Raw genomic sequence first — 11,955 nt, forward strand, 5'->3', positions numbered from 1 at the left:
TAATATTTAAAATCATTAGAAACCTCCACAAACTTAACTTTAAAGCTTCATCATACGAAAGCGTTTTATCTCAGCTCCTTTATTGCTCCAGTGTTTACCAAGACTTTTGAGTTTCTTTTAAAAAATAAAGATGTATCTTTAATAAGCTACTAAAAGATTGAAGAGCGTTGAAACAATTGATACTGGAAGTAACGTCTTCTGTACGATCGCGATTCCAGAGACAACGTTATGAACCTTTGACATATTTCAGATCTCACGTAGATATAATCGCGTATCATCGAAAAAATCTCGAGTAGTTGGCTTGCCACCAAATTACTGATGACACCTTGCTTGCTGGAGCACCAATTTCTGTCTAATCAGCGACTCTCGATCATACAGCTAAATGGTCCGAGCTATCTCCGCCGAGAATGATCTTCTGAAACTTTAAATTACAGTGTCAAGTTAAAAACTTGGTAACCGACCGTCCGCATTACATCCGATTTTCGTTGTGTACGCGCATATGCATATACACCTGACCCTCCTCCATTCACGCTGCACCCCTTTTACGCGATAAATTATAACGCTATTCACACGGTGTATACTGTTTATACGCGGAATCAATTTACGCGATCTGAATTCACGTTCGTCCAAGAAATATATTTTCCTAAAATTTGTAAACAATAACAGTTAAGCCGATAAGAAAGTTCGTAGTGTTTGTTTTCTATGAAAAAACGATTGAATGATTTGAATTACGTACACTAACGATAGTGACACTGAATACAATTTTTCTTTTGTTATCAGGAATGTCATTATTATTTTTTTTTTCAACTATGTAAAATAAATATGTATTTATAAAACTTGTAATGTTTTAATGTAATTTATAACGTAAAGATCCTACAACATCGATAGCGTGATCGAATAAAATTTACTGTTGTTTTCTGAAATTATTATTATTGTGGACGTCTCATAGCTAAGCTCACAGATATAGAATTCAATGTGTGATAACGAAAGTTTATCACGATTATCTCGGAAACTAGAGGTTTCCGTGCGGAAGGAAAAAGTTATCTAAAATCATGCCCTTAGTAACAGCTTAAAAAATCATTTAAATCGAAGGGTGTTCATATTAATATCTATATATCATATCTAATGATTCTGCCCATTAAAATTTGTTATCGCTACATCGTATTCTATTTATCGTATAAGTAAATAACCTAAAAGAAACCATGGATCGAAAATGATTCGGTTGCTTGCAAATTGCTATTGAAGCTTGCATGAGAAAGTAAAAGACCGTGATATCCAGTGTTCTTGTCTGGTACACGAATATCGACCAGTCAATGTAGCGAGTACAATGACTGCGTTCTGTTATGGTGCAAAATGATAAAATATAACGCAATTTGTTCACAGATATGAATGGACGATTCGATCGATAAACAATGTAGTTTACATGCTCCCACAGAACGAAATCCTATGATGTCAAGTTCGATGACCTATCGTGTAATAGAAAAGGACACTGGATATCGTGGTCCTTTACTCTCCCATGGGGATTTCGACAGCAATTCGTAAGCAAACGAATCATTTCCGGCCCATAAATCTTATCAGACTATTTACCTCCGCGATAAACAGAATACAATACAGCTATATAAAATGTTAACCCATTTTTCAAGGTTAAAATGAATTTTTCAGAATGCATTATTCTCGAAAAATATGTTTTTATGTATATAGTGCCTAAATGGAAAACGTTGGTAAAAAAATTTCACGTGTCGGTATGTGCCTGAACATTTCAAGAAATGCGCTTTAGATAACTTTAAATGACTGAGGAAGAAATAAAAACAATGTTGATATTACAAAAAAGATATCTTGTGTTGTTCAATGCCTTCCCCAATTCATATACTGTTCTGACAGCAATTTCTCCACGTAGTTGTAAACGTAAAATTTCTCTGCGTAAAAGTATAATCTAGTGGGCACATGTATTTATGTAGGTGTGACCGAGGGAGCGGCTTTATTCACACGTTTGCTCGGCAATGGCGCCGCTGGGCATTGATAATTTCACTCTTTTTCATACGAACTAATGATTTCCTGTTCACGTCAGCTCTCCCTTTCGGCCCGAAAGCTCAATTTCCTTTTTACACTTAACTGGAACCGATAAAAATTATCGAATGACTTGTTGTTATCCTCTCTGCCCCACAGCTTGGTCCTCGCTTACTTATTGTCCTAGAATCAGAGAAGGAATTCTCCTCGACACCCCGTGATAACGCGCGCTAGTTTTAGCGCAAAATCAATATTCCCTTTAAAGAACTTTGTCGGTGATGTACAGAATCGATCTAAGAGCCAGCTTTGCGGAAATAATCTACATACATTTTCCGAGGTCTAAGTTTGCTAAAGCATCGAATAAAATTTGCTGGTAGAAATAATTATCTATTGCACATAATTTAACGATAAAGAAACGATTTCATTGTGAATAATATATCCAGTTTATAAAATATAATCGAGTGGAGTTGGAAATGAGAATATTTGTAAAATTAAAATATTATTAACAGCTTGATTGTTAAAATCATTTTGAAGTTTGTAAATATATGAAATTAGTGAAAAGATAAATATATTGTTCTGATCAAATATAATTAAATATGGTTCATTTATTTATTAAATGTAATGATTTATATATATATATATATATATATAATTTATTATTTAAAAAATATACAGAGCTAATAGAACGGACCGTGCATATAATGACGTACAAACTTATAATTATTATTAACAAATAAAGGAAATATAAAAAAAACTAGGGAAAAAAAGAAATTAACAAAAAATAAATCACAAAAATCATGACTTCATATAGCACTGTTATTCTCTGATCTTTTAACATATGACATACTGAAATATAGTATATCTTATTATACTATTTATAGAAAAATAGATATGCTGTATGCAAATATTTAAAGTTAGAAGGTCGAGTAACTGAAATTTAAAAACCATCAAATTAATATGTAGATAAAATATTAAAAGAATAAATAAAACGAAAACTGAATCGTTAATATTCAATATATTTTTGCTCTTAAGTGAATTTTAATTAACATTGAATATGATTGAGAAAATTAAAGAAAACTGTAACAATGTTATTCCTTTAAAGATTGATTGTCGGTCATTGAAATTCGTATATTTCCCGCCCGATCTAGATCGAATACGCATCGAGTGATCGATATATCGAAAAATATCGATGGTGTTCGATCAATTGTTAGTCTCGATACTCGCAGCTGACCGTGTCCGTGTTGAATAGTAGACAGCAGCCAAAGACCCAAGAACCGATTCATTTTTCCTCTATCTACGATATTCTGACATTGACTTTAAAAATTCGTGTAGCAACGGGTTCAACGAGCCACGCGACCACGGACATTACAAGTCGCGCAGTCGTTTTATAGTGTGTACCTAACCTCGACGACAACATTCAGTTCGAGTTACGGACAAATATACTTTGAATACAAGCTGAACTGCGGTTCTCTTTCCCTCTCTCTCTTTCATCCTTGTCTTTCTTTTTATCTCTCTCCTTTACTTTCTGTCTATTCACTCTGTCTTGCGTCTAGTATTCTATTTCGAAGTGTACACCAAGTAGTGCGTAATACGTAGTACAAACGTAGCATCGTGGTAAAGCCGCCGATAGGAGGCCTGCTGACCAAATTTAGTGGTAGTGACTGAGTGCTCGAAGAAACTTCAATCTCCAGGGAGGAAGCGATCGTGGCGAAATTTTCTGTTACGACTAACGACGGAGGCAAAATTTCGTGGATTCACAGTCTATGAGCTCCAAGGGCCAAGGGGACCCTGGGGAAGATCACGCTTCCAGGTGACATCGAACATCTTTCGATATTCACTGTTGAAAATTCTTAATTTCCTTTTCCTTTTTTCTTCTCGTATCTTCTTCTCAAACCGAAGTTCTCTTTCTTTGATTTTTCGCGAAACGTAATATCGTTACGGATTCACCAGCCTACAGTTATTTTTAACGCGCTTTGTTTTGGTGCAACGACTCGTCTCGTTGCTCGACCTCGAGAGCCCAGTCTCTTTCCGAACTGTCATTTCCACTTGAATTGGCAACACCGCGAATCACTACTTAACGTGTCAGTACCATGTGTTCCTAATTCAATGAATTGCAATTATTGGGATCCAGCTCTGATACATGCGTTACTTTGATCTTGTCTGCTTATCGTAACACTTGGGTCAGGTTGATTAGTGACATTGAAGATTTATAGTGGATAATTGTTTTGTCTTTAGCTTTCAATGTCAAAGTGTATGTTTTTGTCATTCTATTGTAGGATATTGGAAATTCCACTATTGTATATGCATGCACGTGATATTAACATATATCGTCATTGGTTCTTACGTACAATGTATCTAACAATAGTTTATAGTCGGAGATGTAATTATATTAATATTGTTTGAAACTGTACAATTTTGGAAAGGTGAAAGGTTAAAATTATTAAAAGTAAAATATATTAGAACCTGTAAATCGTAAAAATGACACCAGCTTCCAATATATTTTTGTTGTGTTATAAATATATAAAATATTATAAACAAACATACTGAATGACTAATTAGTGGTAGAATTTTAATATGTTGAGGTATTAAGTAAATAGTAATTAATATGTATTGTTATATCATTAGGGTAGGTGCAGAGAGCCCTTGCAGCGACATGAAGCGTGCAGTTGCTAAAAAATTGATTGAACGTTATTTTTATCAATTGACTGATGGATGCGGCAATCCTGAATGCGACAATCAAAACTGCGCATCAAGTGGAAAAGTACACGTCTAAAATTATTTTATTCTTCTTAAAAAAGTTTTTGTTACCAATACAATTTACTCTTGAATAGGTAACAAATCTTACTCCAAATCAAGCTGCAGCTCAGGCTATCCAATTATTTTCACAAGAAGCTAGGCTTTGTGATGGCACACAACCAAGTAAAGTAGCTCGTACAACTTTGGAACCAGGTCCTGCATCATTGGCTAAGAGTTTACCAGTTAAAAGTGTTAATCCAACATGTTCAGACGAAGGTATTGCATCAAATACCATGAGAAATCCTGCTCTTTTAATTAATAATTCATCAGTATTCCCTATTACCATTGATAAAAAGATTAACATTATAAATAAATTAGATCCTAAGTTTCAAGCTTTATCATGTCAAATTGAAAATTTTTCTAATGGAACATTATTGAATAAACCTAAAAGTTTTATAGAATTTACATTAAATAAAAAACCTAGTTTAATTTCCAAGGACAAATCAAGAACAGTTTGTCCAATAGATCACTTGTTGCAATCAAATCATAATCCATGTGTTTCTTCAATCTCAAAAGATAGAATATCAGATGAAGCCAATCCCTTAGAAATATTAAACAGATATAAGATCCATATTCCAAATTACAATGATAATTCAACTAAGAAATACAATAAAAAGCGAAAAAATATAAAAAGATCATCAAGAAAGCGGGAAGATATGAAGAAGTATCTGTATAACAGAAACATTCTCTCTAAGAGACAACTCAAAAGTAGTTCTCGTTGTGTTACTAAATTATTGATACTCAACTTGTACTTACGATACTTACAAAGAGAAAAATACTCGCATCATACTACAGATGTCAAATAATTTGTCTTGTTTTCTAAGAAATTATTGTGTAAAAAACTTAACTGCAAACATTTATTAAATTCTTGTGTGGCTGCTGTATACATGTTAATAAATATTATGTTCTATTCCCATCCCTCGTTTTTTATTTCTTTAAAGTAGCAGCATGATTCATAACAAACATAGTTATTATTAGTAATTACTTATTATTACAATTAAATTACTTACAAAAATACTGGGAATGGAATAAGATTAATTTATTATCAACAGGAAAGCAAGATCCATATCTTACAGAGACAAAACTTCTGGATATAATAGAAAGATGTAAATCAGAAGGATCGTATTCTCTATTAATTCGTACTCTGGGAGAAGTGTTTTCTTGTGCAAAGGCACTGAGCCTTAGTTTCCAAAAAACGGTGAAAAATGACTCTCCACTAGCCGCTCTTCTTGATAGAGCTTCGGATACTTTGTTGAAACCACCAGGTGATATGGATAAGGAAGCAATTCGATCTATTCAGGGAGAAGATAAAGAAGAGGATAGTAGTGAACCATCACCAACAGTTCCTAACAATGATGATACTAGTGTCGATTTACCAGCTGTTCGAAGAGCTTTTACTGCTCTCTGGTCCTTGCCAGGTATTCAATTTTTTTTTATATTATGCAGTCTTTGCATTTTAGAAGAATAACATAATACTATAGTTTTTATGAAGATAATACATCCATTCTTTTAACTTTAGGAGAAGCCTTTGAATCTGCTTTAGTTAACGCACTAGTGACTTTGGCAGATAACATTGAACTAGATTTACGAGTATTTCGTATCATGCCATGGGATAATATGGACAGTCTGTTAAATGTATTTCTCATTGTATTTGAAATTCCAATGCTAGGAAATAGTGAATACTTGGAGCTTGCTCTTCACATGCTTTGTAAAGCACTCAGTTGTTTTCCTATTGTTGCACAAGCAAAACTGGCTCGTGTATGGGCTAAACATTGTAAATCTCGACTTCCGAGTATTTTGCAAGCCTTACAGGAATTAATAACTGTGAAAGTAATAGGTGGATCTTTCACACGAGATTATTGTGTCCAAGATGCAGACACTATTACAGCTCCTACGAAAGTTATGAAGATTCTGTATTATGCAAGTATGCTAGCTGGTGAATTAGATGAACCTGAATTACATTTAGATGAAGATGGCGAATCCGCTGGTATCGATAAGTCTGGAAGATCTTCACAAATTCCTCAGGTAATAATATAAAAACAAAACGTAAAATGTACTATATTTTGTTATAACGACGATTTAAATTTTTTGAAGGATCCATTAGCGAAAGAACTTGGAATTACAGCATTAGATGCCCGGAAACCATTTATACCATTTATGGACTTTTATAATGAACCTCTTAGTGACGCTATAGAAATGGATAAAGACTTTGCATACTACAAAAGCGAGGAGCCCATGAAATTTAGTTTTATGAATTATGCTTTTATTCTTACACCTGCTACTAAAACGCTAGGCTTATATTATGATAATCGTATTAGAATGTACAGTGAACGTCGGATGAGCTTTTTGCAAACTGTGGTTGGTCAACCTACTAATCCATACTTAAGACTAAAGGTATGTATATGTTTCATTTGTTTTATTTCAGGTTTAATTTACCATTAAAATGGAAGATAGAAATAATTTATATCATGCAGTATGAACAGATTTAATTTCGTAACCTATTACCTTTTTGGATACATATATAGGTAAGAAGAGATCGTCTTATAGATGATGCGTTAGTAGAATTGGAAATGATTGCGATGGAAAATCCATCAGATCTTAAAAAACAATTAGTCGTTGAATTTGAAGGGGAACAGGGAGTCGATGAAGGAGGAGTTTCCAAAGAATTTTTTCAATTAATTGTAGAAGAAATTTTTAATCCTGATTATGGCATGTTCACAACTCAGGTAACTAAAGATAAATATAAAAAAATGTAACTTTTCCAAATCATTATATTCGATGTATATTTCATTTACTTATATTTTTTATTAACGTTTGTTATTATATTTTAGGAAGATACACAAATGACATGGTTCAATCCAACATCATTCGAAGTTAACGCACATTTTACGTTAATAGGCGTTGTTCTTGGCCTAGCGATATACAACAACGTAATTCTTGATGTGCGTTTTTCCATGGTTGTCTATAGGAAACTGCTTGGTAGGAAAGGTAGTTTCGCCGATTTAGAAGACTGGAGTCCTACGTTATATAGGACATTGAAAGAATTGATGGAATACACTGGGGATGATATGCCAGATACATTCATGCAAACCTTCAGAGTAGCTTACAAGTAAGATCAAATCAGATCAATGAACATTACAGCATTTATATCAAAGAAGTTAATATCTTCTGTGGGATATTAGGGATGTATTCGGTTTCATATCTTTCCACGATCTCAAAGAGAATGGTGACGAACTGTTCGTGACACAAGAAAACAAGAAAGAATTCGTCGATCTCTATGCGGACTTCTTACTTAATAAATCAGTAGAAAGGCAGTTCAAAGCGTTCAGGCGTGGTTTTCAAATGGTTACGGATGAGAGCCCACTGGCGTTACTTTTCAGACCTGAAGAAATTGAACAAGTATGCGCTAAACGATGTTGCCATAATACTTATATTCATTTCTTTCTCTTTAACCTCATTCTGTCTGATTCAATGTGTGATTTTTTTTAATCAATTGATCTTTATCGTTATTATAGCTGGTTTGTGGTAGTAAAGTTTTCGATTTTGCGGAACTGGAAGCAGCAACAGAGTATGAAGGTGGTTACACTGTGGACAGTGAAGCAATACGTAACTTTTGGCGAGTTGCTCATTCATTGCCACCGGAAAGTCAACGACGATTATTACAGTTTACTACTGGAAGTGACAGAGTACCGGTTGGCGGGTTGTCAAGGCTGAAAATGGTTATTGCGAGACACGGTCCAGATTCTGATAGGTATGAATTCATAGTAATTGAAACATACAATAGAAAGTTACTTTCTCCATTGACTGTTATGCAAACAATTTTGTTTGCTTTTCAGATTACCAATAGCACACACATGTTTCAATGTATTACTGTTGCCAGACTACAGCACAATAGAGAAATTGCAAGATCGTTTACTGAAAGCGATCAATTATTCAAAAGGTTTCGGCATGTTGTAAACGTGCACAAAAGAACGGTATCTCCCCCAGTCTTTCAAGATTACCGTCAAACTTAAAGCACAGGGTTTATAAGTCCCCTCTTTGCCCCGCTACTTGGACGTATTTATTCAAAATTCGTGCGAGCGTGTGCAAATGTTGAGATGCAACCCCGCTTTTATAAGACGGTCGAAAGGAAACGATATAAGCTCGTTTCGTTCATACCGAGTATACCTCGCAAACGATCGTTGTCCTCCAGAACGTGTTTACCCCGCACGGCAGCGGCGACAGGAATTGCTGTACAAAAGAGAACGAAATACAAATTTTTCCAATCACGATTACACATACTTCGAAATTTCCTCGCATTATTGTTGTATGCAAGCGGCCGAAGCGGACCTAATGCACCATCTTAATAGGTCTGGCTGCGGTGCCTTCTCGGCATAACCCGTGCTTTCGCTGCTCTTAAAGTTACACGAACATTACAGTGGAGAATGTCGGTTCCGTTCCATTTTCATATCGGTTTCAGAGCTGCTGTGACTCTTCTACTTGATGTTATCTTTGGAACAAAAAAAGAAATGAAAGAAACCAACAATAATGCAGTGCACACAGCTTAATTAAATAGTGAGATGCGCGACTGTGATGAGTGAAAGTGTATCGAGACCGACCTGGTCGAAATTTGTAGAAATATATATTTGTAGATTTAGTGAATCTTAGCTGATACGATGCTACGAATCAAGCCGAGAAATACCCCCTTGTACGACGCTCGGCGTTGTAACGCATGTACAAAAGATTGACTTTGTAATGGCGACGAAGAAACGCAATCAATCCTTCTCTTATCTCGATGAAACCTTTCATTTCTCTAGTTTTATGTTTGTACGTCACCTCTGTTTCCTAATCCCTCTTGGCATCACACGCATGTAGCTTGATGAACAAGAGAATCATGAATTTATATAAAGCGTTTATAATCGGCGGCTTTCTTCAGAAACTGCTCTATGTTTTCGCATGTCTGATTGTTAGTCACGTGACAATAAAATTCTACTGAATAATAGTCATGCGCTATTTATTTTCGTCGCGGTAGCTAAATGGAACTCGAAACCATTTTCCGAACTGTAAACTCGATTGATCACGTTTCCTGCTTACGCTATAGCTTGCGCGTATTCGAACAGCTAGAGTGTGGAGAATGTATGTTTTTGAACAGCATAGGTAGGGGGGTAATTATTCAGTGACCATTGGAGGTCTTAACAGATTTACAAACCATACTAAATACTAAATTCACACGATATAACACACAATGTACACTTCGTTGTCAAGTGATACAATAATGACAGATAATTTCACACTTTCATCTTGAATTGTGAACATTGACTTTTTGGTTACACAGAAATGAAAATTAGCTGATCTTTCTCGTCGTTGTTACGACAAGAAAAATTGTAATCGGTGTTAAATCGTGTGTCGTCTGGAAATTAGCAATTATGCGTACCGAGGGAGGTCCAAGTGCGATCCATGTATCCTGTTCGTTGAACATGAAAAATATGCAAAGACAGAACAGTTTCGCTTTTGTACCAAAGTCTGATTACAGCGAGAGGTGGCACCTGGAAAATAAATGTCTTTTTCATAACCAGCAAGTAAATAAGTAACTGAATAAACTGAATTTTTCTGCATATTGTTTCCAACTCTTCATAAATTTTCTTTTTAAATATTCTTCATATTTTATTTATTTCGCTTTCTGCGGGTATATTGTGGAATTTAATGAAAATAAGTATGTAGTTAGAATTGTTTCAAATTTTATTTATATAACTAGAATTTGAAGAGAAGTGCTTTTCAACGACCTACAATTATTACCAATAATTTTAATTTTATTTAATTTATATCGTTGTGTTCATCTAATTAATTTATAAAATAGAATTGTTGAACCAATACAAACAGCATTTAAATTAAAGTTTTGTTTTTTATTAGTTAAATAAATCAGTGTAACACCTATAATGTAATACATCAATGCATACTTTTTTCATATTTCATTAGTTTATGGAAGGAAAAAAATGCGAGATAGAAAGGAATTATACGAAAAGTCACTTCACGTGCAGCTCTTATCCACGTTTCAAGGAAAAATATAATGCAAACATGATTAAAAATGAGGACGAAAATCTACTACACTACAAAGTAGGTGACTGGAAATACGAAGAGGACCCTGTTAAGGACTTTTTGCCAGAAAAAATGGTCCATAAACCTGCGAGTTTCAATTCGAAATTAAAAACTCTTTACAGTACTTCAAATTTTAATAGAACGGATCAATCTCATCGAGACATCTTCTGTTCTGGTAATTTTAATAAGCGTGTTTATTATACAATTGAAAAATACCTCCAATAAATATTAAATACCCCCTTTTCCGTAGAAAATGATATTTCCACGAACATGTTGCAAGACGTCTGGCACAAAATCGACAGTCATGATAAAGATTCTGCAAAAGTTGAGAAAATAAATTATTTACAGAATATTCGAGAGTGTTTGGCTAATTATCAAGAATCTTATGGCATTCCAAGGACAGAATATTCTTTCTCAGCGCTCATCAAGATAATGGGTCAGGCGACTGGTCGATCCCTTCTCGCTCTATTATACGTGATGTTGAACATGATACCTGTCGCAGAGGTACTGTTAAAAACGAACAATTAGTGACAAATATTTACAACTTTTATTTTCATTCGAATTTCGTAGTTTTTATTTGCTACGAACTAAACGATTATAAATTGATTCTTTTCAGATTTTTCTGTATGTTTTACGATTTATTTTGGACAAAATAATTAGCATAAGAAGCAGTAATGACGTTCGACACACGATGGTTCGATGCTTCGTCTTCATGATTGAACTGTTCAGCGTATATATCTGCCTGTTATTTGTATTCGGTTTTATCGTCTTTCCAATTGTGCAGATGATATTTGGCATAACAGCGAAGATCATGCTGTACAATTAATTTCAATGACGGCATCGTTAAATAAAATTCCGAGCAATCTTTGTTACGTAAATTCGGTACGTGTTATCATGAAAGATTGTTGCAAGCGAATACTCGTGTCTTTCGTTGCTGTAGAGTAAATACTGTTACTCGTGTTTCGAACTTTTTTATAGAATTGTTTATTTTTTTTTTCGTATTTCCTTTTATGCCGATTTTGATTATTTTGTAGCGATTTCATATAAAATAATATTGTAGACAAAGGATTGTAAATA

General features: G+C 34.3%; 2 protein-coding genes across 2 annotated transcripts; both read left to right on the forward strand.

Annotated features, from left to right (window-relative positions):
- The first annotated feature begins 3,192 nt into the window (after positions 1-3,192).
- Ube3a (ubiquitin protein ligase E3A) lies at positions 3,193-9,072 on the forward strand. The gene is made up of 11 exons (XM_031980821.2): positions 3,193-3,817; positions 4,633-4,768; positions 4,839-5,019; positions 5,856-6,221; positions 6,323-6,828; positions 6,898-7,197; positions 7,329-7,529; positions 7,635-7,912; positions 7,986-8,202; positions 8,319-8,554; positions 8,640-9,072. The coding sequence occupies exons 1-11, from the start codon at positions 3,771-3,773 to the stop codon at positions 8,758-8,760; spliced, it is 2,589 nt and encodes an 862-aa protein (XP_031836681.1). The 5' UTR covers positions 3,193-3,770; the 3' UTR covers positions 8,761-9,072.
- Positions 9,073-10,537: 1,465 nt separating this feature from the next.
- Positions 10,538-11,868, forward strand: LOC116428759 (uncharacterized). The gene is made up of 3 exons (XM_031980834.2): positions 10,538-11,053; positions 11,129-11,382; positions 11,495-11,868. Exons 1-3 carry the CDS (start codon positions 10,762-10,764, stop codon positions 11,702-11,704), a joined length of 756 nt encoding a protein of 251 aa, XP_031836694.2. The 5' UTR covers positions 10,538-10,761; the 3' UTR covers positions 11,705-11,868.
- Positions 11,869-11,955: the final 87 nt, after the last annotated feature.

This window comes from Nomia melanderi, chromosome 10 (genome assembly GCF_051020985.1).
Source record: "Nomia melanderi isolate GNS246 chromosome 10, iyNomMela1, whole genome shotgun sequence".
NCBI lineage: Eukaryota > Metazoa > Arthropoda > Insecta > Hymenoptera > Halictidae > Nomia > Nomia melanderi.

What these genes read in the sequence shown, in the direction of transcription:
- Ube3a (XM_031980821.2), top strand. Translation starts at nt 3,771, where the DNA reads ATGAGCTCCAAGGGCCAAGGGGACCCTGGGGAAGATCACGCTTCCAG. An exon ending in GATCTTCACAAATTCCTCAG is followed by an intron (nt 6,829 to 6,897) that starts GTAATAATATAA and finishes AATTTTTTGAAG; the next exon opens with GATCCATTAGCGAAAGAACT. An exon ending in ATCCATACTTAAGACTAAAG is followed by an intron (nt 7,198 to 7,328) that starts GTATGTATATGT and finishes ATACATATATAG; the next exon opens with GTAAGAAGAGATCGTCTTAT.
- LOC116428759 (XM_031980834.2), top strand. Translation starts at nt 10,762, where the DNA reads ATGGAAGGAAAAAAATGCGAGATAGAAAGGAATTATACGAAAAGTCAC. An exon ending in TCGAGACATCTTCTGTTCTG is followed by an intron (nt 11,054 to 11,128) that starts GTAATTTTAATA and finishes CCTTTTCCGTAG; the next exon opens with AAAATGATATTTCCACGAAC. An exon ending in ACATGATACCTGTCGCAGAG is followed by an intron (nt 11,383 to 11,494) that starts GTACTGTTAAAA and finishes GATTCTTTTCAG; the next exon opens with ATTTTTCTGTATGTTTTACG.